This window comes from Opisthocomus hoazin, chromosome 1 (genome assembly GCF_030867145.1).
Source record: "Opisthocomus hoazin isolate bOpiHoa1 chromosome 1, bOpiHoa1.hap1, whole genome shotgun sequence".
NCBI classification, from domain to species: Eukaryota; Metazoa; Chordata; class Aves; order Opisthocomiformes; family Opisthocomidae; genus Opisthocomus; species Opisthocomus hoazin.
This window is the reverse complement of record NC_134414.1, coordinates 84,824,504-84,851,916: the sequence shown is the minus strand read 5'-3', so window position 1 is coordinate 84,851,916 and position 27,413 is coordinate 84,824,504. Positions and strand designations below refer to the sequence as shown.

At 37.0% G+C, this 27,413-nt stretch overlaps 1 protein-coding gene across 8 annotated transcripts in view; it reads right to left on the bottom strand.

Moving 5' to 3' along the window:
- Positions 1–27,413, bottom strand: part of STS (steroid sulfatase) — a 118,544-nt gene that overhangs the window by 49,774 nt on the left and 41,357 nt on the right. For 6 of the 8 annotated variants that reach the window (XM_075428030.1, XM_075428039.1, XM_075428049.1 and 3 more), the window contains exons 7-8: positions 23,445–23,581; positions 15,584–15,604 (exon numbers count right to left, since the gene is read on the bottom strand). In XM_075428030.1, the coding sequence (XP_075284145.1) occupies positions 15,584–15,604; positions 23,445–23,581 (158 nt within the window). The remainder of the gene's footprint in view (positions 1–15,583; positions 15,605–23,444; positions 23,582–27,413) is intronic. The other 2 variants (XM_075427999.1, XM_075428020.1) reach the window with 1 other exon arrangement.

The window sequence follows — 27,413 nt, the reverse complement described above, 5'->3', positions numbered from 1 at the left end:
GTTTCTCCTCTACTATTGCCTTTCTAGGAATGTATACTTCAAGATAGGTGGCTAACACTGTAGCAGACAAAGGCATTAGATCATTAGACGCTTGTAAGTAAAGATTCCTCCAAAATACACTGAGGACTGCTCTCTTCTTTCTGCTTTCCACTCTTGCTTCAAGCTATGTTAAATTATAAAGGGTTATTTCAGTCTTAACGTGAAAATGCCAGTTTCAGTGGAGTGATAGTCATGTGAAAGTGATGAAAGCAATTGACTCTGTTCTTTAGAAGGAAACTGAGAGTGCCATACCACTACCCAGCTTCTGTAACACAGCATGAATGGTAGTTGAACCAGCCTCTCTAAAGCTGAATGTAATTTCTGGAGTTTTGAACCACATAAAACTCCTATTGTACTCATCTACATTAAGATACAGAGTTTATTAAAAATCACTGTTTATTAAAAATCACTATTTATTAGAAAACAAGGTATGTACATTGAAAAACAATGTGTTTATAAATGTGTTAGTGATTTGGAAAATTGTTCAATGTTTAGTCAAGCAAGCATAAGAACAAATGCATTTGATTCATAAATTAGCTTACTGTCATTTGAATTCAATATGACAGAAATGTATTGATTTATATTAAATGTATTAATTGTATTAATTTGAAATAATTTAGAATCTCACTGAAATTATGAATAAAAAGCTCCAGCATACAGAATACCTCCGTATAATCTAGGCATTAGGACAATATAGTCTCTCTATTTGTGAGGAAGGCTTTAAAGCAGTTAACCAGATTCAAAGAAACAGGATTCAGAAGGGGGGTTAAGGATCTATCTCAGAACAAGACAGTTGACAACAAAGCGAATTCCTGTAAATATAATATTCTTTTCCTACACCAGCAGACTTTCACACACCTCTGTTGTATCCAGAAAGTTACAGTACGCTTGAGACAATTACTGGATAAAGAGTGAACTGGAACGATAAGCCATCACATCTCAGCCTAAAAAAGGTAGTTAGGGTTTTTTTGGTTTATTTGTTTGTTTGTTTTGTTTGTTTCTTATTTGTTGTTTCAGAATTCCCCACTGATACTACTGTTTGTTTATGAATAGCATCATTAACCAGAATCACAACTAACTTACAGTCAGCTGAAGGGGTTCACCTCTGTGAGTGGCAAGCCAGGAGTGCTTTGAATATGTGTATAAACTCCTACAAATTAACCCTACATGCATAATTATCTGGATTCCCATATTTCTCCCAGAAAAGATATTTATGCCTTTCAGCTATATAGCCACTACATGGTAAACCTCTTGGGACCCTTTTCCTGCTACAGGAGTTAAGTTAATTCCACAGTTCATTGACCCTTCAGGGCTAAAAGGTTAAGATTTTCACCTTATGAAAACATAAAGTTGCAACTTCTGCACACCATCATTTACAAGCTAACAAACGTTTTAATCTCTATGTTGATTTTGTATGATGAAAAAAGATACTTCACTCTTTAATGCACTGATCTGATTACAAAATCCACTGACAAAAACCTTTGTACAAAAACAAGTTTAGTAATTAAGACCAAGACATCCCTATCTCAGTTTTAGCTTTTGTACATTTCAGATTATACATATGCAAATGTTTCCGTGGTTTGCTCAGAGCCATCCAGTTTCCCCTTGATATACATGTAAATCAGATTGTCTCTGCAGTGGGGAAGTAATTATCACTTTCAGACCTAGTCATTGAGCACAACACTTGAGGTAAAGATGGAAAATAATAAAACCATTGACAGCAACACAAGAAGTGGCTGCACATATGGTGAACAGTACATAAACTCTGCATACAACTTGTTTAACATTCAAAGCTAGAACACAGTCACTGGGAAGTGGAAACTGTGACGAAGCGACAGGTTGATGTTATGACACATTATTTAGCCAGTCAACAGAACACAACCACCTCAGAGATGAGTGATTTTACACAGGGGGAGTATTAACATATGAACCCCAAAGGTGAGAGTGAATACTAGTTAGTATAACTGACTAGAACAGAAAATAAATGCATAACTAATTACAAAATGAACAGTAATTCCTTCAGGACGCAAGTGGAGTGTAGATTAAGTGCAAAGTCTTGAATCAGTCCTACTGTGCTATCATTATTTTTAAAGTTACGCTATGGAAAAAGCCCATACAATAGAAGTCTTCTCCAAAGTGCAAAGCTGGAGACTCAAATGTGCTAAGTTCCTATGATGATACTTTAGTGGGATCGTCAATGTCAACAGGACATTCTGCGAAACAAGTAGCATCTGATTCTGAAAAAGCACATCTATATCAGTGTTTTAATTCAGAACAGGAGTACATATTTACAGTATATTAAGTCATGGACAGTTAATATATTTCTGTTTGCATGGCAAAGCCCTCTTGGACTGTGTGACCTGGATCCCTTTCAAACTAAACTAAACTTGAGGATGGACTCTGGGAAGGCACCTAAAGCACTCTTACTACTCAGGGGCATTCATTCTACAGGACCGCAGCAGAGGTGGTCTGAAGTGGATTTCCTGTCTCTGCTGGTGTGCTGACCTGCCACTGCTGGCAGTTCAAAGCATGGTAGGACTGATGAATCCTACTCTGAAACTCTGGTCCTAGCACAATCAAGCTCCACCTGTGCATATTGTAGATACATAGAGGGTGAGATTTCATACAATACACAACTACATCTAACATAGTTACTACAGTGTTTGTAGTTTTAATGTCAACGAAGCAAAAGAAGCACTTTAATATGTAGCTCACCTATCTTAAGATGAATTAATTTGGCCCCCAACATTCTGAATTCTTTTCACCGTGAGGCAAGGTGAGGCTATTGCCCCAGATTTTACTATCTAGGATTATAATTCCAATCAGTAATTGCTAGGTCCAGAGAGTCTGTAGAACATCAAACACTTTTCTGTTGGATTCCCCTAGACTAGGAGCGAGAGAAGTAAAGTCAGTGTAAGGACTCAGAGAAGGGCAGTCTTTTTTAAAAGAAACAAAGCAACTTTGGTGTGGGGTCAGCTAAGATATCAGTATGAATTTTCTTTCTGTTTGTATTTGGATTGCCATGTAATTGTAAATATGTAATTGTCTTGTGACTGTTTATACAGTCTTATAAGTATAATGTGTCTTTTAGACCCCCAGGATAAATTTTCAGCATAGTGCACAGCAGATTAGGTACGCACTGCTTAGCAGCTATGAATAAATCAACCAAATTTGGACTTATAATTACACATAAGTTTTCACTAGCGATAGGTACCACATCTCTTATTTTGCTTATTCATACAGGATTCAAATTCTTCTGTAAATATGAAAGTTGGAATCATACCTTAGACATGTAAAAATACATGTGGATAATGAAGTAGAGTTAAGATGTGGTTCTGAAAGTTGTAAAGACCTGTAAGTATAGCTGCAACACAGGCAATTCAGGATGTAAAGATTTTCGTATTTACATCAGTACTACAACATTAATGATGGATCATTAAAGGTCAAAAGTATTACTACTCAGTGGCTATCTCCTTATTAGTATTTAAATTAGCTAATACATGCATTGCTTGAAACTAACTTTTAGACCTCACATCTGTTGAACACAAGGCTGTGCATTTCTAATGTAAATCTTAACTTTTTAGCCTGCTTAAAATGCTGAACTATGAGAAATGGTCATGCAATTTTAGGAAGGTCCATAGCATTTGCATTTTGGATGACAGCTGTTATAACTTCTTGGGTAAATTTGCATCTTCATTCTGCACACATCTGAGAATAAGATGCCATTTGACACATACGACTAACACATGTAATGCAAAAGACACTGCGTAGTTCCCCATTTCAAGGTCTCCCATGTTTTCTTTCTGATTTTGAAAGGGATTTCTTTAGGTAGGCCCTAGGCAAACTGTAATGACAACCAAAGGATGTTGTTCATTTTTGAATTAGACTGTCAGGTGAAGATAAGGCTGATGGTGATTGATTCAATCATTGTGCAGTGATAAAAGAAACTCTTCTCTGTAGCTTCAGAGGTTTAAACCTTTATTAACATCAGTCTCCATTTTAAACTGAATATGTATATGTTCTTAGATTCAAATGCATAATGCCAACATTTTTTCAGATTAAAGTATAAAGAATTATGAAGGGTTTAAAACAGAGAAATTAATTTAATCCCATATTTTAATCCCCTGCACTTTTCTGAAAATTTAAAATATTTTTCAGTGTGTTTTTTTTCATTTTTATTTTATTTAATAAAATTGGAAGTGTGATGAAATTGGTTGACATTAGAGCCTAAGTATTTCTTGTCTTTTAGCTGCCAAACTTTTTAATCTTTGCTGAATTTGGGAGCAAGTTTTAAATGTTTGCTATAAATCACATAACATAAATAGGAGTTTTATCAAGATTGAATTAATATTCTTCATGAAATCTCAGTTCTTTTCATTTCCCAGTTTTCTAATTGTGCAAATCTAATCTTACATGAAAGTAGCTGTGCATTAACTCACCCCCAAAACACAAGATGCCATTTTTTTTTTCCCCTTGACATGACCGTCATCATGCACACTTGTTAATTCACATACTTCTCTAATCGCTTTTGGGCAACTCAGTGGCTTTTGTGCTTAAGTACTAGGAGACACTTGAAGCCTACTGTACAATCATCATCTCCAAACCATGCTAGCTGTGAATGAATCTCTGTACAGACGCTGTTAACACCAATAAGAAAACAAGCCTGACTGTGAATATTGTCTTCAAGGGAATTTTCCACTAATGAATGTAAACTCCAATCTGTCTTCTCTAGATGACATTCTGAACTTAGTAAGAAAACAACAAATAAATTGAAGACCACAAATCTTTCTTTATAATTCAGCTTTTCTTTTCAACTTCTTCTTCTTTCCTTAACCCCCCCCCCCACTCCCCTCCCCCCAGTATGTGTGTGTGTGTATTCAATATGACAGTATCTATGCTGATTTAAACCCCAGAGAATCCTTTCAGAAGGGAAGACAAATAATTTTCCAAGTCATCCTCATTGATCACAGATGACTAGCTCAGAAGATTGCTCACTAGCTCATGAAACGGGACTTTGATTCCTCAATTCATCCAAGTGCTCTTGAAAAAATATTCCCAGCCTATTTGGAAAGAGCTTTTGCTGAATTTTCATATTAGTATTCAGTAGCACAGCAGATGTCTACATTTTCCTGGTCTGAGGCCTGGAAATAGAAGTATGTCACTCTCGTCTTAAATTGATTTCAAATACTTCAGGTCCGTGCTTAGGCCAAGATGTATTTGATGCCCCCAAGACATGGTGGGGTCATGAGACCACGGAGGGCCCTGAGATTATCAGGCCCATTTCTTTACCTTTTATCTACCTAATTCTTACTCATGAATAAAGCAATAATGTGACATATGAAATTACTAACATATTTAGTAATCTGAATTTACAAAGGTTCAAACATATGAATGTTATGTGTCATTTGGTTTGTAATGGGAAGTTAAAAAAAGAAGTTATGAAACCTTCCTGTGCAAGCAACACAGATTTTTGGAGGGCTCTGCTTTGAATACAAGGATCACAGTGACGTGTTTTTTAGGATAATTCTGAAGGCTAAATTTGAGAGGCAAAGGATCATTCACATAGCAACACCACAGATCAGGTGAAATATTAACATAGATACAAGGAACAAAATAATTTAACTATAAATATTTAGTATTTAGTATATATATTATTTAGTATAATAGTATTTGGGGAAGAGAGGGGTTATTGCCAAGGTAAGCTTCCCAAAGAACATATGGCAAATAACCACTGGAAGGCCCCAACCAGCATGTTTCTTATGTAGAGGAATAGCACTATTGCTATGGATAGAGAGGCAGGTACAGGCTTAGTCCCTACCTATTAAAGCGTTTTTTTAAAAGGACTAGCTCTTTCTCAACCTGTAACAGCAAATCTACGGATGTTGTACATAGATCAACATCCTTAGAATCATAGAATACTCTGGGTTGGAAGTGACCTTTAAAGGTCATCTAGTCTGACCCTGCTGCAATAAGCAGGGACGTCTTCAACTAGATCAGGTTGCTCAAAGCCCTGTCCAACGTGACCTTGAAAGTTTCTAGGGATGGGGCATCTACCACCTCTCTGGACAACCTGGTCCAGTGCCTCACGACCGTCTTAAAGAAGAATTTATTCCTTATATCTAATCTAAATCTACCCTCTCTTAGTTTAAAACCATTACCCCTTGCTCTATTGCAACAGAGCCTGCTAAAAAGCCTGTCCCCATCTTTCTCATAAGCCCCCTTTAAGTACTGGAAGGCCACAATAAAGTCTCCCTGCAGCCTTCTCTTCTGCAGGCTGAACAGCCCAAACTCTCTCAGTCTTTTCTAGTAGAAGAAGTGTTCCATTCCTCTGCTCATTTTTGTGGCCCTCCTCTGAACTCAGTCCAACAGCTCCACGTCTTTCCTGTGCTGAGTGCCCCAGACCTGGATGCAGTATTCCAGGTGGGGTCTCACCAGAGTGGAGCAGAGGGACAAAATCAACTCCCTCAACCTGCTGGCCACAGAATCACAGAATGTTAGGGGTTGGAAAGGACCTCTGTGGGTCATCTAGTCCAACCCTCCTGCTGAAGCAGGGTCACCCACAGCAGGCTGCACGGGACCGTGTCCAGGTGAGTCTTGAATATCTCCAGAGGAGACTCCACAGCCTCCCTGGGCAACCTGTCCCAGTAGTGTGTCATTCTCCATGCTTCTTTTGATGCAGCCCAGGGTATGGTTGGCCTTCTAGGCTGTGAGCGCATATTGTCAACTCATGTCCAGCTTTTCACCCACCACTACCCCTAAGTCCTTCTCGGCAGGACTGCTCTCAATCCTTTCATTTCCCAGCCTGTACTGATGCTGGTGATTGCCCTGACCCAGATACTGGACCTTGCACTTAGCCTTCTTGAACCTCATGAGGTTCACACGGACCCACTTCTAAAGCTTGTCCAGGTCCCTCTGGATGGCATCTCGTCCCTCAGGTGTGTCAACTGGACCACTCAGCTTGGTGTCATCTGTAAACTAACTGAGGGTGCTCTCGATCCCGCTATGTCATTCATGAAGATACTAAACAGCACTGGTCCCAATACACACCCCTGAGGGGTACCACTTGTCACTGATCTCCATCTGGACATCGAGCCCTTGACCACTACCCTCTTGATGCAACCATGCAACCAATTCCTCATCCACCAAACAGTCCACTCATCAAATCCATGTCTCTCCAGTCCTTGGATAATCCTGGAATCTGTTCAATCCTTGAACAGGAAAGGTTTGAAATCTCCACATTTCACATGATTATTTTTGTAACAGACAAGTGTTTCAGTATCACATACAGAGAGAATTAAGTACAGAACAGAAAATAGATTTCTGCTTTCAAAGGCACTGGAAAGGCATGGACTAGCTATACTGAGCAACTGACTATTGTTATCAAGATTTAACAATTAAATATGACAACAGTAGGATAAAAATTTGCATACGTTTCCTGATAGTGTATTTATGATAGCAGTGGCTCTTATTTAAAACAATTATTTTTTACTTTCTTACTGTGTGTTCCTAAATTTAATATGAAACAAGGGAAGTAATTAAATATCACATCAGAAAATCAGTTTACATTCTGAGACAAAAATGTGATATTATTCTCTAGTACTTTTTGCCGAGCAAGCCCTCAGAGCTCTCTTTATCTTGGCCCTCTACTTTTTATAAGCAGCACCCGGGGGTTATTGCAACAACTGGTTGATGAACAACAGCAGAACCACACAGAAGTTGAAATGTGAATGGACTGAGAAATTTGGGATATGGGGCTTGACTACCTCAGCTCCAAATTGGCAAGAACTTTCAGGATATGTTCCGTGGAAACGTTTTAGAGATTTTTTTAGAGGACACCTGCCAATTTTGTGCCCTATTAAAACAACACTGGTAAAAAAGCCATCACAGCAGTACTTTGCCCTTACAATCATGGTAAGATGTTCAAAGTTTGTCCTGTAGGATGTGCGGTGGATGACACAAATGAATTTACATTGTTCCACTATGTCCTGAAATACATCCCTTTAAGTTGTTGTAAACTTTGGCCCCAGTCAGGACTTTATGAGACAGACAGGACATTTCACCCCGCTTTCAGCTGCACAGACATCATCCTTATCTTTGGCGTTGGTTTTCTCTCTACTTTCCTGCTAATGGTCATTTCATACTTGTACAGTGTTGCTCCCTGCCTGCAAGCTTCAGGCAGCCACCTCTGCTTTCCTGCTCTGCTTTGCCAGCTGTTGCTAACCACGTACTTGGCACTGTCTTGCGCATAATGAAAGGTGGACCATTTGATCTGACATTATGTTAAACTTTGAAACTAAGTATACACTTCTATTACATGGCTTTCACTTTTTATTTGTTTTTTTTTTTGTTTTTATTAAAAACAAATCACCAGAAGACACAGACTGTTTGGAAGCTTGTGATGCTGTTTTTGTAAAGACCCACAACATTTTCATACAACATCTATGACTGCTGACTTCAAGTCAGCCCAGCTCCACTGACTTCAGTGCAGTTACATCACCCTATGGAAACTGAAGACCTATCCCAGCATGGTTTAAAAGAATAGATATTTATCAGAATGTTTATCATCTTGCTTGGTTGAGTGACCACCACATGCTTTCCAACCAAGTCCCTAAAAACCACCTCTTTTTTAAAAACAAAAGCAGTCTGAGGGACCTGGGTGTCTGCCAAGCAGAAACACTTCTATATTGCTCCATAAAGATGCTCATCTTCTTAATTTAATCTCATTTTACTTGGATTTAGGAAGATACTTTCTTCAGCTCTTAGGGAAGAATAACTAATACACAATTGTATGGAACTGAGAACTGTTTATATATAAAAGGAAAGCTTAAATTAAATAAAAAATTTCTGTTAGCTCATCTGAAAAGTGACACCTTCCAAGAGGAAGTGTAATATTAAAATATGTCAAACTGATCTCACCCTTTTTATCTCAATTGTATGACACTTTTGTTCCTCCTTCTTAAAACCTAGTCTTTGCAAAACTGCTTAAATAATGACGTTCCAATAAGCTATTATCAATAGGGACTGATCACTGTAGGAGGTGCCAAGTAATGAAAAGCAGCCAAGTGGAAGGAAAAAATACAGTGAGATCTCATGTGACAATCCATTGGGATCAGCAAAGAATAACAGCAAAGGAAAAAAAAAAAGAATAAACTATCTGCTTGGGGCATATGTGGCGCTAACAAGAAAAGAAGGCCAGATTCGTCTGCTAGATGAAAGTGTACCTCTCACATCAGGTAGCCAAAAATTTATTTAAGGGAAGATAAAATTCGTATTGCTGGTATGGAAATACCTTAATACATTAAAGTTATCCTAATTATTTAGTTCGATGGGACTGTTCATACCAATATGGGAGACAAGAACCTGGTGCTAAGGCTTTGTTTTTGGACCACAGCATCATAACCATATTCATATACGTATACTATTGAATGGACCAAGATCTCTTTTGACATCTAGGGAAAGAAAAGAATCTACCAAAAGGGAAATAAGTCTCATCTTCAGAGATGGTAGCAGACCTACCACAGACATTTTGTTAAAATCCATTTCCTGGCTGCTACTGAAGTAGCTCATTTATGCATGAAAAGAGTTTTATAAACAAAACAAGTCTGTTTTCATATGTCAGTTGTCAAAGCTTCTGATATTCTCAAGGTACTGTATTTTACTTTTTTATCCCTTGTTTCTGATTTAAAGCAAATGCTATTTACTATTTAACCACCATAGCAAACTTTTGAATACGTTCATTAAAGGTCACTTATCAACACAACTTGGGCAAGAAACAGAATCACAGATTTCCTTAGATGACAAAAGAAATCTAATTTCAGATTTACCAACTTCAGAGCTAAGGAGCCCCAGAATTTTACAAAATGATCATCTGAAAAAATGTAGCAACAATGGCTCTTTTATACTTTCTGACATTGCACATTACTAAAAGTTTCTAAAAGTTTCAGTATGATATGATGATTTTACAAAGATCATAGAATCATAGAACAGTTTGGAGTGGAAGTCATTATCAAATACCTAGTCTACCCCCCTGTCATGGGAAAGGATATCTGTCACCACATCAAGGTGCTCAAAGCTCCATCCAACCTGACCTTGAACACATTCAGTAATGGGGCATCCACAACTTCTCTGGGCAACCTGCTCCAGTGTCTCACCACCTTTATTGTAAAAAATTTCATCCTTATGTATAATCTAAACCTACCCTTTTGCTGTTTCAAACCATTGCCTCCTGTCCTGTCAAAGGAACAGGTAAAATGTCTATTTTTCTTATAAGCCCCCTTTATATATCAAAAGGCAACACTAATGTCTCCCTGAGGCCTTCTCTTCTCCAGGCTCAACAAGTCCAACTCTCTCAGTCTTTCTTCATAGGAGAGGTGTTCCAGCCCTCTGACCATTTTCATGGTCCTCCTCTGGACCCAGTCTAACAGGTCCATGTCTTTCTTGTTCTGGGGATCCCAGAAGTGAATGTAGTACCCAGGTGGGGTCTTCCAAAAGCAGAGTAGAAGGCAAGAATTACCTCCATCAACCTACTGGTCACGCTTCTTTTGAGGCAGCCCAGGGTACGATGGGCTTTCTGGGCTGGAAGTGTACATTGCCAGTTCATGACCAATTTTTCAACCACTCGATTGAACAGATACATTTTATCTGTTCAAATTGAAAATAAAGAAAAAAGTATTCATTTATTAGTTGCTTAACATGTGCTCTGCTCTTTTGTGGTGTCAAAATAAACTGTACTTTGGATTAGAAGCACTTTGATACCTTTCACACAGCCATATACTATACACATGACTATACTTTTCAAATTGCAAAAATACTATCTTCCATGACTTTGCAAGAAATGCTGAGACATCCTGAGCTACTAATTTATTTCAAACATCTAGGACTAAGTTATCTTCAAGTTTGCAGGATGAAAAAATTCATATTGCTTTTCTGGGGCACACAATTCTTTTGTTTAAGACTAAAGCACATCTACATTTGTATTATTTCTTCTTTGCCTGCCTTGCTTTAAAATTCTAGTCTGATTCAGAAATGGAAGTAAAATAAATTTCTAACACATAAATATATCTTCTTCTGAAATATAAGAGCCCAAAGAGCCTAAATCCTTTATCCTCGTGACACAGAAACGGTAGCAGTACTTTAAATACATGTAAATCAAAGCACCTAAAGGCCAAGTCAATGACATATAATTTTAGGCAAACTAAGTGTGACATTACAGATGAGTCCGTCTAGTAGCTTGCTAAAAGGGTACTTGCCAAAAAAAGAAGATGCTTCTCCTCTTTCTCCTCCTTTCTGCTTTCCCTGGAAGCTGGTTAGGAAAAAGCAAGGAAGGGAGGGATGGATGTTCTGCCTTCCCTCTTGTGGTAGCAGCAAGATGCAAGATCCACTGAAGCTGTGGAATATAACTTCTTGCTCATCTAAGGTAGGATTTGATAATCCTTGAGTGTCTCTTTCGTCATCTCAAGCAAGCAACTCAGCCCTTAGGGGTCAGGTGTTCCTTTGGATATTGAGCTTAATACTGTAACATAAAATCTGTTGGGTGTTCTCAGGGTTATAACAACGTGTTCTTTCTGAGGAAATGTTACAAAAAAGCTTCCATGGGTGGGTAGGGGAGGGAATGATTTAAAAAGGGAAATGTGTATAAAAATGCAAGTACTAAGTCAAAATAAAGAGAAAACAAAAAGAAAGCATTCAAAATAGTAAAAAATAGCATGAGTACACTAAATGAAATATGCAAAACAAAACCTAAACAGTAAAATTAAAAAATACCAGGTAGCAGAGCATAATAATAATTTAGTATCAGTTCTTCTTAAACAGCACCCTAAAAAAACATAAATGCCTTACTTTACAATCAAGTAGTGAGGGAAAAAGATGGAGAGGAGCAAAGGTATCACTTCACCAGCCTGCCCTTCACTAATCACAGCATCGTCACTCTAGGGCTTTCCCTAACCTAAAAAATTTCATTATTTATCTCATTATTAGATCTCATTATTATACAGAAATTGATAAAAAGCTTTCTGTAATGCAAAATATACAACTGGTTTCTAGAAGAATAATGATTGCTGTTCATATTATCACCCTGCCTATTATACAGTGTGGTTGTTCTAGCAGTCAGATGTATCATTGAAAAAAAAATAGCCACAGTCAATAAAAATGCAGTTCTACCAATCTCATCAATAAAAGCTTATTACCACCTGGAATTTGAGCCTTGTGATTCAGCAGTTTGAAATTTCTGCCTGGCAATTCACTACTAAGAAGCAGCCTGCTGTTGACCAATAGTTTACAATACAGAATTGATATTTCATAAGCTTTATTGTGTGATTATTGTTTTCACTGAGAATTAGTTCGCCACTTTTTTAACAGTATGATCTCAAAATAATTAACATACATTTCAAAAGAAGCATGAAAAAGTTTCAGGTCTCTCTCTAAGAAACAGCAGTGAACCTCTAGGATTCTCAGTATCATCACTGAAACAGAAATGCATGTGGTCAGTTTTAGGTATTTTCTACAGCTAAATGAGAGGCAACCAGCTATGAATAAATTGTAAAAGACTAGAAGACATTTCCTGAATCATCACAGAAACTGTTCATATCATTACAGTTCATGTGTTTGTGAAGACACTTAATGATCCTTAATCCCCAAGACCAGCAGAAAACCTGAATTCCTGAGTCCAGGTGCACGTTCTAACCATTTTCCACCTACAACATGGATCAAGATCTGGAAGGATAAATTACTTGCTTTCCCCTCTTCCCCATCCCATGCCAGCTAAATTAAGTCTGAATGCTTTACTATAGATCCAGAGCTGGATTAGTGGGTGACTGGCAGCAAAGCCATACCTCAGTAGGGAAACCTGAACATCATCTCTGTGCCTCAACTTTTCTTCTCGGAAACAGACTGATGAGATTCCTCTATCTTACAAAGACTTCGTGAAAATGCTTATTTGCGAATCTGTTATATAGTCTAGCGAAGTAATGCCACAGAAAAAATGAGAGGTGTCAAAGAAATCTGCCTTAAAAACGGAACTTCAATAGTGTGTGTTAAATTAAACATAAGAATTCATATTAAATAATGAGGAGTACACCTACTGTTGAATGGCTGCTCATTAAGAAGGTACTCTGTTATGAGGAGCCAGGGTTCCAATGGGAAAAGAAATGACATGTAAACATATGCTTTAAAACTGTGCCATAAGACACAAGCATAGGAGGATTGATTTTTCGTATTTTTGAGTTCTTGACTTCATTGCCTTACAATGCTCACTTATGACTTTTGTGTGTTTGTATGAATGTATAATTATTCATGGACTGTATCAGTTAAGGTACTGGGTAATCCACTACAGAGCTATCTGAAGGTACAAAGAAGAGGTGTGAGTGGGAAGGTTTAAACGCCTAGATTAAAAATCCTCAAAATCTTTAGTTTCTCTGCTCCTTTGTTTAACATTTAGGCTTCTTTCATAGAGGTGTAACTTCTACCAGGAACATCCTTCACCTACTAGCTCAGTTGCATCCTTTACTAAAATCATGATTACAAGCTCTATAAATACCTAGACAGATATTGCTTTCAGCGTCCAAGTGTTGAACAAAAAGGATGGAAAAATCATGTTCATAAGTCAGTGCTGAAGGTTTCAGGTTTACAACAGGAACACTTTTGTCAAGGCAAGCAAAGGGAGTTGTAAATCATGTCTCTCTGCCATCCTGATCCTTTGCTCTGGGTGACTGACTAACTAAATTCCTGTAGAGTTTCTTTGCGACAGGGCAAATGCAATTGCCCTTAACATCTTCACAGTATGTGTCAAGAAGGTTGCTATGCAAAGGCACTCCACCAGCAAAGACTTTAATAGATTCCTTTAAACTGCTTTCCCAATCTGTATTTTGGAGATTATCTACAATTTGGATAAAGTTAGCCCCATTCAGTTTCTTTGTTGCAACCTTCATCCAAGTATACATAGAAATCACTGTGTTCCTGCAGGTAAATTTTGGTTTAAATCTTTTCTGTGTTCTTAATCCTGTTGATAATTACTTTCTTCACTCACCCCAAGCAAGGAGAAAAATCCAACCACACCATTTATAAGTGAAATTAAACTTTAGGGGCAAAGGTTAGACAAAAGATTGGTAGTACATCTCATTACAGAAAGTCATATTCTCATTGCTTGGAGAGTCGTTGGGATTCTTTTATCCCTAGCTTATCTAAAATAAGCTTTGAGCTTTCTCCTACTAATGGAAATTAGCTTGTCTCGAGAGCGTTTTGATCACAACATTAGATGTCCTTTCATTGTTTTTGCATTGGACCAAATTTTCAGAAGTTCATAAGTAACAGAAAGCCTGTAAAATTTTGAAAGTTGTACGATTACATTTTAGTAAAGTAAAATATGCACTAACACATCTTGTGCTGACAATTTGACTCCTGCAACAATAAAAAATAAAAATAAAAAAAAAAAGCCAGGTTGGATGGGGCTTTGAGGAACCTGGCCTAGTGGAAATTGTCCCTGCCCCTGGCTGGGAGGTTGGAATCAGATGATCTTTAAGGTCCTCTTCCAACCCAAACCATTCTATCATTCTATGAATATCGGATGCAAATGAAATATCTTTAGCAGCTGGCAGCAAATTTTGAACAACACAGCACTACTACCACAAGCTGTGTTACACTGAAGTTTTCCATCATGAAGTGCATGTTACTAAGACATTATTTAAACTTGACTGATTAAAAAAATACTATAGAAATGCCTGCTTAAAACGTGTTTTGTAATCTTGTAAATAATGTTCTGAGAAGGAGCTTTGCTGTGTATAAAGATGTAATATAGAAAAAGGAAACTGTACTTAAGGAGGATTAGGTAGCTCAGGAAGCTTATCATAGTGGAAATGGGAGTTTCTCATCACTTAGTCACCTCTTAAATTCAATCCTGTTCAGCAGTGACTGAAAGTCATTGCTGCTTAGTGACATATGAAATAAGTTTGGGTTTTAGCCCAGACTGTAACTGGAAGGCATCCACATCATAAAAGGCAGAACCACCAATGTCTTTAATCTGCACTCTGCCTGACAATTTTCCCAGATCTGACTTAAAGAGTGAAAGTGTTTCAAGAGCTTAACTACTGTCTTAGCTGAAGAAATAGTCTCTAATGTTAGGGTAAGAGCAGGATGGCAGAACAGGGGGGGAAATGCTGTTCTAGTGTACTGCTAGAACACTCTACAGGTGTACTGGCTGAGTACCTTCTTCCCCAGAGATGCTGGTGGAACATCTTTCATGGTAACAAAACCAGCTTAAAAATAAACCTTCTAGACTTGAGACATATACCAGTATAAATTCAGGAAAGTAAGGTCATAGAGTGCACCATTAAAATCAGGCATCACTCTTCAGATTTTTAGTTCCACTCTGAAGTTTTCAAGCTCCGTTAAGTTTATGTGACATTTATACTAGGTGGATAAAATGATCTGAGCCTGATTATCTGCCACTTCTAATGATGTGGCATCATTCTGCTTTGCTTATCTTTTAAATTCACTTTGCACTGTTACAAATGACCACATCAGGCAAACAGCAATCATCAGTCAGGCTTACCTCTGAGTACATGATTTTTTTCTGAAAAAAAAAAAATAAGGATAGCTCATTCATTTTTTTCTCAAAGCAAGAGGATCTTTTTTTCATTTGATATTATTAATATTTATTTTGACTTTTAGCATAACTCAGAATTCTCAGGAGATTCATGGTACATTTTTAGATTTATTCTAATAGAGTAGGATTCTAAATAGAGGTTGAAAGCATACAAACACTGTAAATTAAAATACAGATCTAAGAATTCACAGTAACAGCCACTAACAATTATATGTAAAAGCAGAGACAGATTTCAGATGAAACTTACCAAGACTATGCTATTATTTCCCAGAAGCAGAATAGATACTGCTCAATATACGAAAGAATATTAAAAAATCCAAACATCTAGGAATACAATCTCAGGGCACAATAACTTGGAATAAATATTACAATTATATTTTAAATACATTGTAATTTAAAATAATAAGTCAAGTTTAAAAGCTTATAGACTAATATGTTTACAATAATTATTTTATAATGAGAAAGAAAATGCTTCTACTAAGAAACCGAAGATAGATCACATGCTATTATGAAGGCACACAAAACCTGAGAAATTGTGGGAATGTGACATGCTTCAGAACCTCAAGAATTCCTTGGCTGTAACATTTAGACCCTTCTTTTTGCTTTGTGAATGCTTTAGACTATGATACCTTCATCAGAGCAAGAATTATACTAAAAGTCTTGTGGGCATACTTCAGTTTTCTATCTCCTAAATATCTTGAAGTTTTCCAAAAGCAGCTTTCATTTTGTTTCTGAAAACATACTTTCCATCTATTACTAAAGCAGTGGTACATCCATTACTAAAACAGAGAAAAAAAGGCACAGGGGTAATTAAAAATGGTGTATATTAAATTCGAGTGGTTTCCAATTAGACCCTTGATTCCCATCACTCCAGAGTTGAATAGAAGTTAAAAGTGGAGGATGTGATCAATCCACATAAGTTGTGTATTATCTATTTAAACAAGCACACATTCATCAGATAAAAGGCATATAAGCATTTAGTTTTTATCATCTCACATTTAGGCCCTGTAGGAATTAAGAGCCACAGCATAATTCTGCTCATATGTATTAATGTAATTTCTTTTACAGCACTGGGAAATCTAATTATGGAATGAGTAAATCAGATGTTTCCACAAAGGTCTGGAGTTGACTTGGAGGAGCTTTTGCCCTTCCCTTCTTCTTTGAAAGTGCTGTATGAAGACACATGTCTATAGACAATTCTTAATCATGGTAACAGATGAATCAAATTAAAACAGTGTGAAAAGTGGTCTGATTTTCAGTTAGTCTTACTAGACTGTAAGGCCAGATTGTAACCTAGCTGGCCTTTCTCAATGAAGCGTACTTCTGCCTTGCTGTATTCATTATAGGCCACATATTGCTCCAGAGGGTTGTGTAGCAAAGTATCACAAATGCTTTGACCAGTGATAAATGCTTCTCTGCTAAGGTTCAGCTTATTCAAATATCCAAGGTTTTAATTACATAAATAGTTCTAGTTAAAAAAAGCTAGGCACAGTGCTTTCAGTTAAAGAAGACTATGATTTAGCCCAGTGATCCAGATACTAGGATTAAGACTTGCACATTGCCTGTTCAGTCAAGGAAACAGATTACCAAATTTTGCACTATTGCTTTTGCCTTCTGAGCCATTCACCTTGGGCTAAATCAACATGTAGTTTGAAGTCAACTAAATCAGTGGACATTTGTTGAGGATCAAACTCAGTAATTTAAAAAGATCTGACTTGAAATTGATGAATGATTAAACTGGCTTGAATAGCCATCTGAAAAAAAAAGTACAAAGCTTCTCAGCCAACTAGAAGAAAAACAAGGATTTCTAAATACTCATGGTCATCTACGCTACCAAGTGAGTTCCATGTGGCCCCCACATTTGTCATCACTATTTTCTAACTGTGAAAATAAATCAGGAAAAAACCAAACACATAAACTATCAAGTGAGCAATGGCACATTCTCCTTTTCTCTGCATTTGCGAATCAACTACAGAAATCTTTTCAGGTTATATTTCAGTCTAAGAAATTCTGTGAGTCAGTGGAACAGAAACTAAATGCAACACCAAGGTCTTTTTTAAACATGAACTTAGATTATATACAAGACTAAAACATCTGGGACAAAAGAGAAATTTCATACAATTCTATGTTATCAATTTCTGCAAAAAGCAAAACATACTCTTCGTATAAAGGAAAAAATGAACATTTAGATCATTGCTTCCTCATCTGCAGTTTGTTTCTTTTTTTTGATTTATTTTTGAGGTCCCCATTTTACATTTATGCACACAAAGGGTTTGAACCAAAAAATTTATTTTGTTCAGCCCTAAAATGGGCTAGCAATATAATCCAAATGTGAGATTACTCCTCAGTCTCTGTTTTCTCCTATATGTAAGCAAGAAAATGAAATATCACTTTTTTTTAATAGTTTCTTGACATATTTATTTAAACTCAGTCCATTGGGGAGAATCAGCATGCTATGATTCACCTTATATAAATCCTACAGTAATGACAGTTACTGCGAATTGATGTTTCTACATATTATACCAGTGGAAATTCAAGTTCAAGTGTCAGTAACACTCTGGCTATTGAAATGTAGTGAGACCAAAATTTTTCTGAATTTTGGTCAAAGACCAAAGTTACTGCGAATTGATGTTTCTACATATTATACCAGTGGAAATTCAAGTCCAAATGTCAGTAACACTCTGGCTATTGAAATGCAGTGAGACCAAAATTTTTCTGAATTTTGGTCAAAGACCTGAGGGTTACAATTTCTGTTCTAGATTAAACAGCTTCATTTTTCTCATCCAACATTAGATATAGCAAAAGACCACTGTATTATTTAGTAAGGAAAACCTATTAAAGATATCATTAGCATCTTCAAAAATTGTCATTGCTGTAGTAACACAGAATCATAGAATCATAGAATGGTTTGGATTGGAAGGGACCTTATAGATCATCCAATCCCCCTGCCATGGGCAGGGACATCTTTCATTAAGTCAGGTTTCTCAAAGCGCCATCCAACCTGACCTTAAATACTTCCAGGGATGGAGCATCCACCACCTCTCAGGGTAACCAGTTCCAGTGCCTCATCACCCTCATAACAAATAATTTCCTCCTAAAATCTAATCTAAATCTACCCTCTTTCAGTTTAAAAATGTTGCCACTTGTCTTGTCACTGCAGGCCCTGGTAAAAATCTCTTTCCATCTTTCTTATAAACCCGCTTTATATATTGAAAGACCATAATAAGGTCTCCCCGCAGCCTTCTCTTTTCCAAGCTAAACATCCTCAACTCTCTCAGTCTTTCTTCACAGGAGAGGTTTTTCAGATCTCTGACCCTTCTTGTTCCCCTTCTCTGGATGTGTTTGAACAGGTCCATGTCTTTGTTGTGCTGAGGACCCCAGAAATGAATTCAAGTACCCAAGTGGGGTCTCCCAAAAGAGTGAAACAGAGGAGGCAAACATCATAAGAGTATCTTGCTTCTGTCTGCTTCAGTAATGAGTTTCTCGGTTCCTCCAGACTGACTTTTAAGGGTTATGTCTGATATTGTTTCAAAATATGAATTTATTTTAGCAAATATAGCTTTTTTCTTTTCTTCAGCATCTCATGGGATCACAGAACGGTTGAGGTTGGAAAAGATGTCTGGAACTCATCTTGTCTAAACACCCTGCTCATACAGGGCCACCTGGAGCCCAGGACCATGCCCAAGGCTGGAAACTCCACCACCGCTCTGGGCAACCTGTGCCAGTGCTTGGTCACCCTCATAGTAAAAAGGTGTTTCCTGATGTTCAGAGGGAACCTCCTGTGTCTCAGTTTGTGCCCACTGCTTCTTGTCACTGGGCACCAAAGGAAAGAGCCTGGCCCCATCCTCTTTGCACACTCCCTTTGGTTATTTATATACTTTAATAAGATCTGCCCTCAGCCTTCTCTTCTCCAGACTGAACAGAGCTGTAGTCCAAGCTCTCTCAGTCTTTCTTCATAGGAGAGATGCTCCAGTCTCTTAACCATCTTTGTGACCCTTTGCTGGACACTGTCCTGTAGCTCCATATCTCTCTTCTACTGGGGAGATATGGAGCTACTCTCTTCATACACAACTCCACCAAACCTTTTACGATATTTCAAACACAAGTTACATGTAAGATGCATGGGGATTTATTTCCACTCCTTTTCTTCTAATTACATCAGATGACGGTAATATTTTCTCGGCATAACTTAGTTCAAAAGATCATGGCAGAGAGGCAGTTAAGTTTTTTCAGCTTGCAGGGCATTCACATAACAAATATATCCAGACAAGGCCCCCACTCTACAGTTACCTAGCTTGTCCCAGACTACAATTTCTGAGACTTTTGACACTTAAGCCCATCAGTTGTGATTGTTCCACAAAGGATTAAGAATTGATACGTGGTTTTGATACTGTTAACAGAACAATAAACAGCCATTTGAAAAGTTGTGTTGAACTAGTGTGTCTTCACACAGCTTGCACACATGTCTACAGGGGGCTCCAAAACTCTTTGCATGGATCTGTTGTGGATTAAATTAGTGTAATGCAATTTACAGCAAAAACAATTTCTGAACACAACCATTTCTCTTCCTACCCTCAATCACGAATGAAGGAATGAAGGAAGAGAAGAAGGAAGGAAGAAAAGGATAATATTGTATTCGCTCTTTCATTCATTCATCATTCTTTGTCCATTTTTAGACTGTAAGATTATATCATCTGCTTTCATATGAATTGCAATTAGTAGCATTAATAAGGTGCTTAGTCTACATTGAAAGAAAATGAATCTTATTAGCCAGAGAATAACTAAGGCATGTCACATGCAGTGACATTGTAACTGTGAATGCTTTAAACACTGAGTTCTGTTAAACACACATCAGTATGCAAAAGCAGCAGACACGCATGGTCCCAAAGCTTATCCAGAGACTTTATATTTTGCATTTTTGACACAGACTGTAATCATACTCTTCACTATCAGTTTAACAATTCACAGACATGAAACATTTAAAGGGCTATTTTATTCACCTGGCTCGTAGGTTTTTCTACCCTAGCATGGAGATTGCCTTAAAATTGAATTATTGCCTAATTAGGTAATTGATTCTCAATAAATAAACAAATGAAAATGGAGAATTGTCTTTTATTTAGAGTTCTCGGTCTGAATGGATTTCTCTGTCTTACTAGAAAGGCTGTTGCTTTTTCTCTTTCAAATGGCAGCTAAAGCCTTCTTTTCGACTCCAGCTGATGCCTCAAATCAGGAACAATATTTCATTTGCATTTCATTGTCCAATCCTGGTGTAACTTTTTCATCACTGCTACATGACAGTCCTAACTTCTACTTCTAACTTCTCTTCTACCCTTTTTTTTTGGTTTTTTTTAGTCATTCCAAAAGTTTTCCACAATATTTCCCACTCAGCAGATAACATATTGTAAGTTTCTCTTAGAACTGAGTTAAAGTTAGTGTTTCTTTTCCTACCAGATACCAAACATTTCTGATGTTGTACTACAGTGCAGTTTTCCATACACTTAGTTTTTCTTCCTATGCTTGTGTTGTCTTTAATTAGAAGGTTTTGCAGCATATTGTTATGTCTGGGCTATTTTGTTCTTATTGCTTTTGCAAGTTACATTCATCTATGCATAAATACTAATTTCTGTCTAGTGAATGATAAAACCTTCATATGTGGAAAGCTTATAGTTTTCACTTTTTCAGCTTTTCCAGACAATTTTGTTTGACTTTTCTACTGTAACTTCTTCAGAGGCATTCCAAGAAAATACTGGTTACTGACATCACCAGTACAGTGAATAAATCTACTTTGTCTGACATAGTTGATGCATTAAGATTGGAATTTTCAGTGGAGGTTACTGGAAATAAGTACTCCCTTCAGTTGAAAATAAGAAAAAAAAAAGCTGTATTATTCCTTCAGACTCCTTTGGAAATGTCAGCCATAACTTTTTTTCATCATTCTAATAATGGAGGAGAAATTAACAGAGGAACTAAACACATTTTCTACCTCCTGGAGCAAATATGCAATCTGTCAACAGAGGAGTCTTACAAGACAAAAGCGAAACCAAGTAAACAGACCCCCATCTGAATCAAAATTTGATGTTTGCACACTAGCTTATGACAGATAAGGATCTATATCTTGATTGATTAAGCTAGCTTTGCTGCCCCTGATGTGCCTGCAATGGATTGTAAAGGACAGTACATGAGGAAACTCAGGTGTCTCCTCTTTGAGTTTGTTCAAAATTCCAATTTTATAATCACTAAGTTTGTATCTCTGATTTATCTCAAGCTTTTTAAATAATATGCTTCTGCCCTAAGAGCCTGCAGTCATTCTGGAAGACAGTAGTAGTTTCCAATCTGTTACCACCTCCGCATCATTAAATAGCCTGAAACAGCAGCAGGGCAGCTGCCTTGGTTTCCAACTTGCTGTTTAAACCCTGGAGCCTCTCTGCTGATGGAGGCAGCAAAACGTAATGGCAGCAGCAAATGACCAGTTAGGCTGGAATAAGCTATCACAGAACAGAAAAAGAAATAGTAAAATCAAACATGAACAGTAAGACCAGCTAATACTCAGTAGCTTACTACAATGTGGATGCAAACAGACATGTCAACACATGTACTTTTACCGAATGCAGGCACTTGATTGACCAAATGCTGGTGGCCATCGACAGAAGTGATAAAGATTCAGGTCGTAATACAACTGGAATAAATGTCATTCTTTCTACACATAACCTGATTTATGAAAGGGTTTTATTTCTGTTGTCTCCCATATTGAAAACCCTTCCTAAGTGTATTACAGTTTCCCAGAAGGGTTTTTCCCATTTTTGCAAATATTGCACTAAATACATTTAAAATCACTGAATGTACTGCGCTGCCTTTTGTTCCATAGCTTCTGCAGCTAGATTTCTTGAGGGAAAATATGCAAAGAAATATACATTATGTTTAACTGCACATGCTTGCATTGTTTAAAAATATGTCTGCACCAAAGCAGAATATCTGCTTATAGCAGCTTAACAAGGAAGCAACATTTTCTTGAAGAAAGACAATTTGCACTGAGTTGTACTGAGAACACAATGAACTTGGGGTATATGGGAAGGAGAAAGGTAAGCTCATCTTTAGCTCCTAATACTGTTATTCTCCAATATGACTATTTTCAAACATGAACTGTGATTGTCTCTGGAATCAGAGAGCCACTCCAACACATCTAGAGAAAAGAGAAGCCCGCTAAAAGATGTAATGTTCAATTGCTCTCCTGCCTCAGAGTGAATGGAAGGCTCTGAAGAGCAAATTGTTTGGGTTTGACTATTCTCCATGAACAGAAGTGGACCTCACCTGAGTGATTTCACTAATTCAGAAAACTCACTAAAATAATTAGCAACTTACTTTTGTTAATAGTGCATATTGTAGCCATTTTATTTGAAAATATTTTATATCAATGTCATGTGGTCACTTTTTGAGTTAGTATATTGCTTTATGAGGATAACCTGCACAGGCCAGATGGCACCCATGGGATTGAATTCAGATACTTTACTTCAAATGTCCACAGTTAAGGTGTCCATATCTCTAGTAAGTCCATACTGTACAGACTACCTTCATAGTCAAATAAGAAAGCAGGCATTTGTAGGACAAAATAAATTTGGTCATAAAGTAAATATTACGAGAGGTCAAATTATTGTGACTTTTAAATGACTGTTTCTTTTCCCTGAGTATAAAGGATAAGTTTGTCAGGTACACCATAGACATCCAAATTGCAGAAGTCTGCATTTGGTGGACTTGAATGTAAGTCTTCCATGAATTCCCTCCACTGATGCTAGAAGCACATATAACATACCTACACTCCAGTCCATTTCCTCCACTGCATCCCCATATAAACCGTGCTTGCTTTTTCCTCTGAAATTTTTTGAAGCATATAGAGCAGTATGGACATGAAGATAAGACAGGACAAGAAGAAATGGTGCATCAGTGTTCCTGGAAAAAAACAAACCAGAACATACCCCCAAACCCTTAGTATATTTTATAATAAACTTTCTACAAAGAATTATCTCAACAGTAGAGTTCAAAAAAAAACAAAACAAATCCACTCCCCCCAACTCCTCCCCAACCCAAAAAAAGGAGGAAAAGAAATACTGCAACTGATTACAGAGTAATCCTGAACACACACACACACACACACACACGAGTAAAAATGCCGTTCTTAACTATATACTGAACTGAAAGCAAAAATAAACACCAAAAACTAACTAATTAGTGATTGCCATATATATTTAAAGAAGACTTCTTTAAAGCCAGGGACTTAGCAGTTTCTGGCTACCAGCACCTCTCTTAATTTTACAAGTACATATTTAAAAGCCTGAATACAAATGCTGTTCAAAAATATACCTTCAGAACTACATATATATGTGAAACATATTCCTCACAAGGTCATATGGAAGCTGATCAACTAGACTATTATGAGGAACAGGGTCAAACATACCACAATATCATTAACTATGTTAAATCAAGTACACTGGTACTTTTCCTCCTTCTTTATCCTGGACTAAGGTATATGACCAAACCTTCTCTTGTTGTTTAATGTTCTGTGTGTGTATGCATGTGATCACTACATAACACTACAAGTATCTTGTACCAAAGAATAAGTAATCTCAAAGTACATACTAATAAAAAGAAGTATCTTTCCTGTCACAGCAATGAACAGTCTCCATTGTCTTCAGTCTATTTCCTGAACTGGTACAAAAGAAAGAGTGCCATAAACAGACACTCTGTAAATTTTGCTGTTCATGTGATCTGTCAACATGATATTTATGATCAGTTCCAGCAGGCTGTGAAAGCACAGCTCAAGTAAGAACGTCTTCTTATGCATTATTTATAGAACTTTATTTAAAATTGTGCAGTACTAGCCAAATTTACTGCTATATGCTCTAACAGCATTTGTAGCACATTACACGTATTGTAAATATCAGTTGAATCACAAAAGCACTACCCAGAAAACTCGTCCGGATCTCACAAAGCACACGGCTACTTACAGAGTATTTTTGGCTTTATTTACCATATTTTCCCTCACCAGTCTGTGGTGGATAATACCTGTGATTCATGTCAACTTCAAAGGGAGACTACATATTTCCTCATGCAGTTGATTCATCCACCCTTTAAAGGGGGGAGGAACAATACAGACTCACACATATAGAGTGTTTCTTTAAAATTAAAAACAAACAAACAAACAAACAAACACCTTCAGAACTTGAAAACCAAGTCTTTTAATAAAGGGGATTCATACAATATCAATAATCTACTCTTAAGGAAAAATGAAAAGGTTTAATCTACTATATTTATGATCCATTTTTCCGCTCTCATTGGTTGGATCTGTTTTTGCACCTGTTGCATGGTTAAAGCTTTCTTTTTTATTGGCATAGGCAGAAGTACATAAACACAAAATGGGAAAATTTTATCCAGATTACTCACTTGAGAAGTGTGTTTCTGGCTGGAACTTTTTCTTCATAAAAAGCTTCTCCTTTTTAAAAAAATGACAGAATAAACAGAATACTTTTCATGTGGAAAATGGAAACAAAATTATTTGATTTCCCTTCAAATATTTGTGCATGTATCCTGTATTATCTTAGTATTATAAAGTACAGATTAAAAAAGAAAAGACATTATCTTTCATAAAAGATACTTTCCAGAAAGTCCTGTTTGTTGCTATTTGAGATGTCATATATGTGAGAACCTTTCGCTACTGTAGCAACAAATAACTCATGAGACTTTTTAGTCAGTTAAAAAGACTGCAAATGTCAGCTTCATATGTATATTAATGTAAAACTGACCTTTCATTAAAGAATAGTTCTGCAAGGCAGTTGATGTTGGTTTAACAACCTGCATTTTTTACTGCATGGGATTATCTGAGACTTTTTCCTTAAACACAGTTCACTGAATTGAGAGTAATATACAAATTCTAGTGTAAAAAGCCACAAAAATTTACTTTATACTTATAATGGTGTAGGCATAATTTACTTTTCATGCAAACTGCCTTGTTCCTGTGTCACAGAGACAGTGTATACTTCTGAGTATCAAAAGCCTCCACTATAAAAACGTTATTTTCAAGTGATAACAACTCAGGTTTGGGTTTTTTTTTTATTTTTTTTTAAATGAACTGACACAAAAGTCTAGCTTTCATGAAGAGTCATCGAATCAATGATTGATATGAAAGGGCACTACATCATTCTCTTCTTTGCAACTCAAATTGACAGGTTCTGATTGACAGCTCGCTGTCAGGTGGAGAAGTGTCTCACCTATTAATAGCCTACAAGAGATCACAGGCAGCTATTTATCTCCTGTCAAAACGCTCTGAGGAGAATCGTAACTGACTACTTTTACTGTGACCTTGAAAATAGAATGACAATATCAACAAGTAGGTAGGAGAGAATTTTGACAATAACAGCTTAACTCCTGAACCACTTCAGTAAACAGCTCCTTCAAAAGTGTATTACCACTTTTACACAGTTCAAACCCAGGGAACTTCAGTTTCAAAGAATCTGACATTCACTTACTCAAACACAGCAAAAATTTTGTCCTCACATGAATCACACAGTCTTTTAAATTTCGTGAGTAGCCAGAGAGATTACACACATCTGACAAAAGACATTCTTTAATGCGTACTTAACCGATATTGAAAACATCTAAAAACATCATGTGGCTGGTGAACCCTCTGCATTGCATAGTACCAGGTTCTCCTTATTTAGTGTGAGGAGTCTTTACCTTACTCAAGGATTTAGTTCAAGCTTGAACTGTAAAACACAGCTTCAAAGTGGGTGAGCAAGTTACTGCTAATCTGACCTCGTGCTTCACACGTGGGTCTTTTAATTTTTTTCCTGCAATTTTCCTCTAAATACTTGTTGCATTGAAAACTCCTTGATATTTTTGTTTGCTTTTCTGTGCATTGATGTTGTTAATCTAAGACCACTGCAGTAGAGCAACACATGGGCCTCTGAATTTGTTCGCCTGCACTTGTCAAATCAAACTGAGATTTCAGGTATGACTCTGTACTGGAAACAAGATAGGAACATGCCATGACAGGGATCCGTTTTACTTTTTCACAATAAATTCTAAATTAACCTTTAATATGATGTACAAGTACAATCTTTTTAAATAACATGTTATCTTTTTTTGCTACATGTGAAATCATCCTCACATTCTGTCATAAAGTACACATTTTTAACCCATTAGACCACTACACAACCACCTCCCCTCCCCATACGTGGTGGGGAGGTACAGAGGTGCCGTGATTCACAGCAGCTGATTACGAAAGCAGATACACTTTGCTTCTTTTGCCAGCCTGAGGTGGGCAAACACTTTGCTGTGCTAAAATTGGGTTAACATTTGTTTCTGTAGTGCCAAAGTCTTATAAATTACAGCTAATTCACCCATAAGACTGGAATAGCCTGCAAAGAACTATATGAAAAAGTTATAGGGGTAAGATATATTACTTGTAAGTACACATGATTTAATAAGACTTATTGAATAAGAATCTTTTTCATATAGTCACTACACCAGAGTCACAGCTAAGATGAAAGAAAACAAAAACGTTGCACTACAGAATCTGAAGATACATTTTCAGCACGAATATGGAACACTGTGTTGACACGAACCTAACTTTTCCTTTTCTGTAACTCTTCTTTTACTGAAAACATTCTTCTTATTCAACATTCCCCGCAGTAAGGATATTCCATGCAAATAGCCAAGATACTTTTGATATCTCTAATTTCCTGCCTATTTCTTCCTTTAAATGCTTGACGTACATAATTCATAT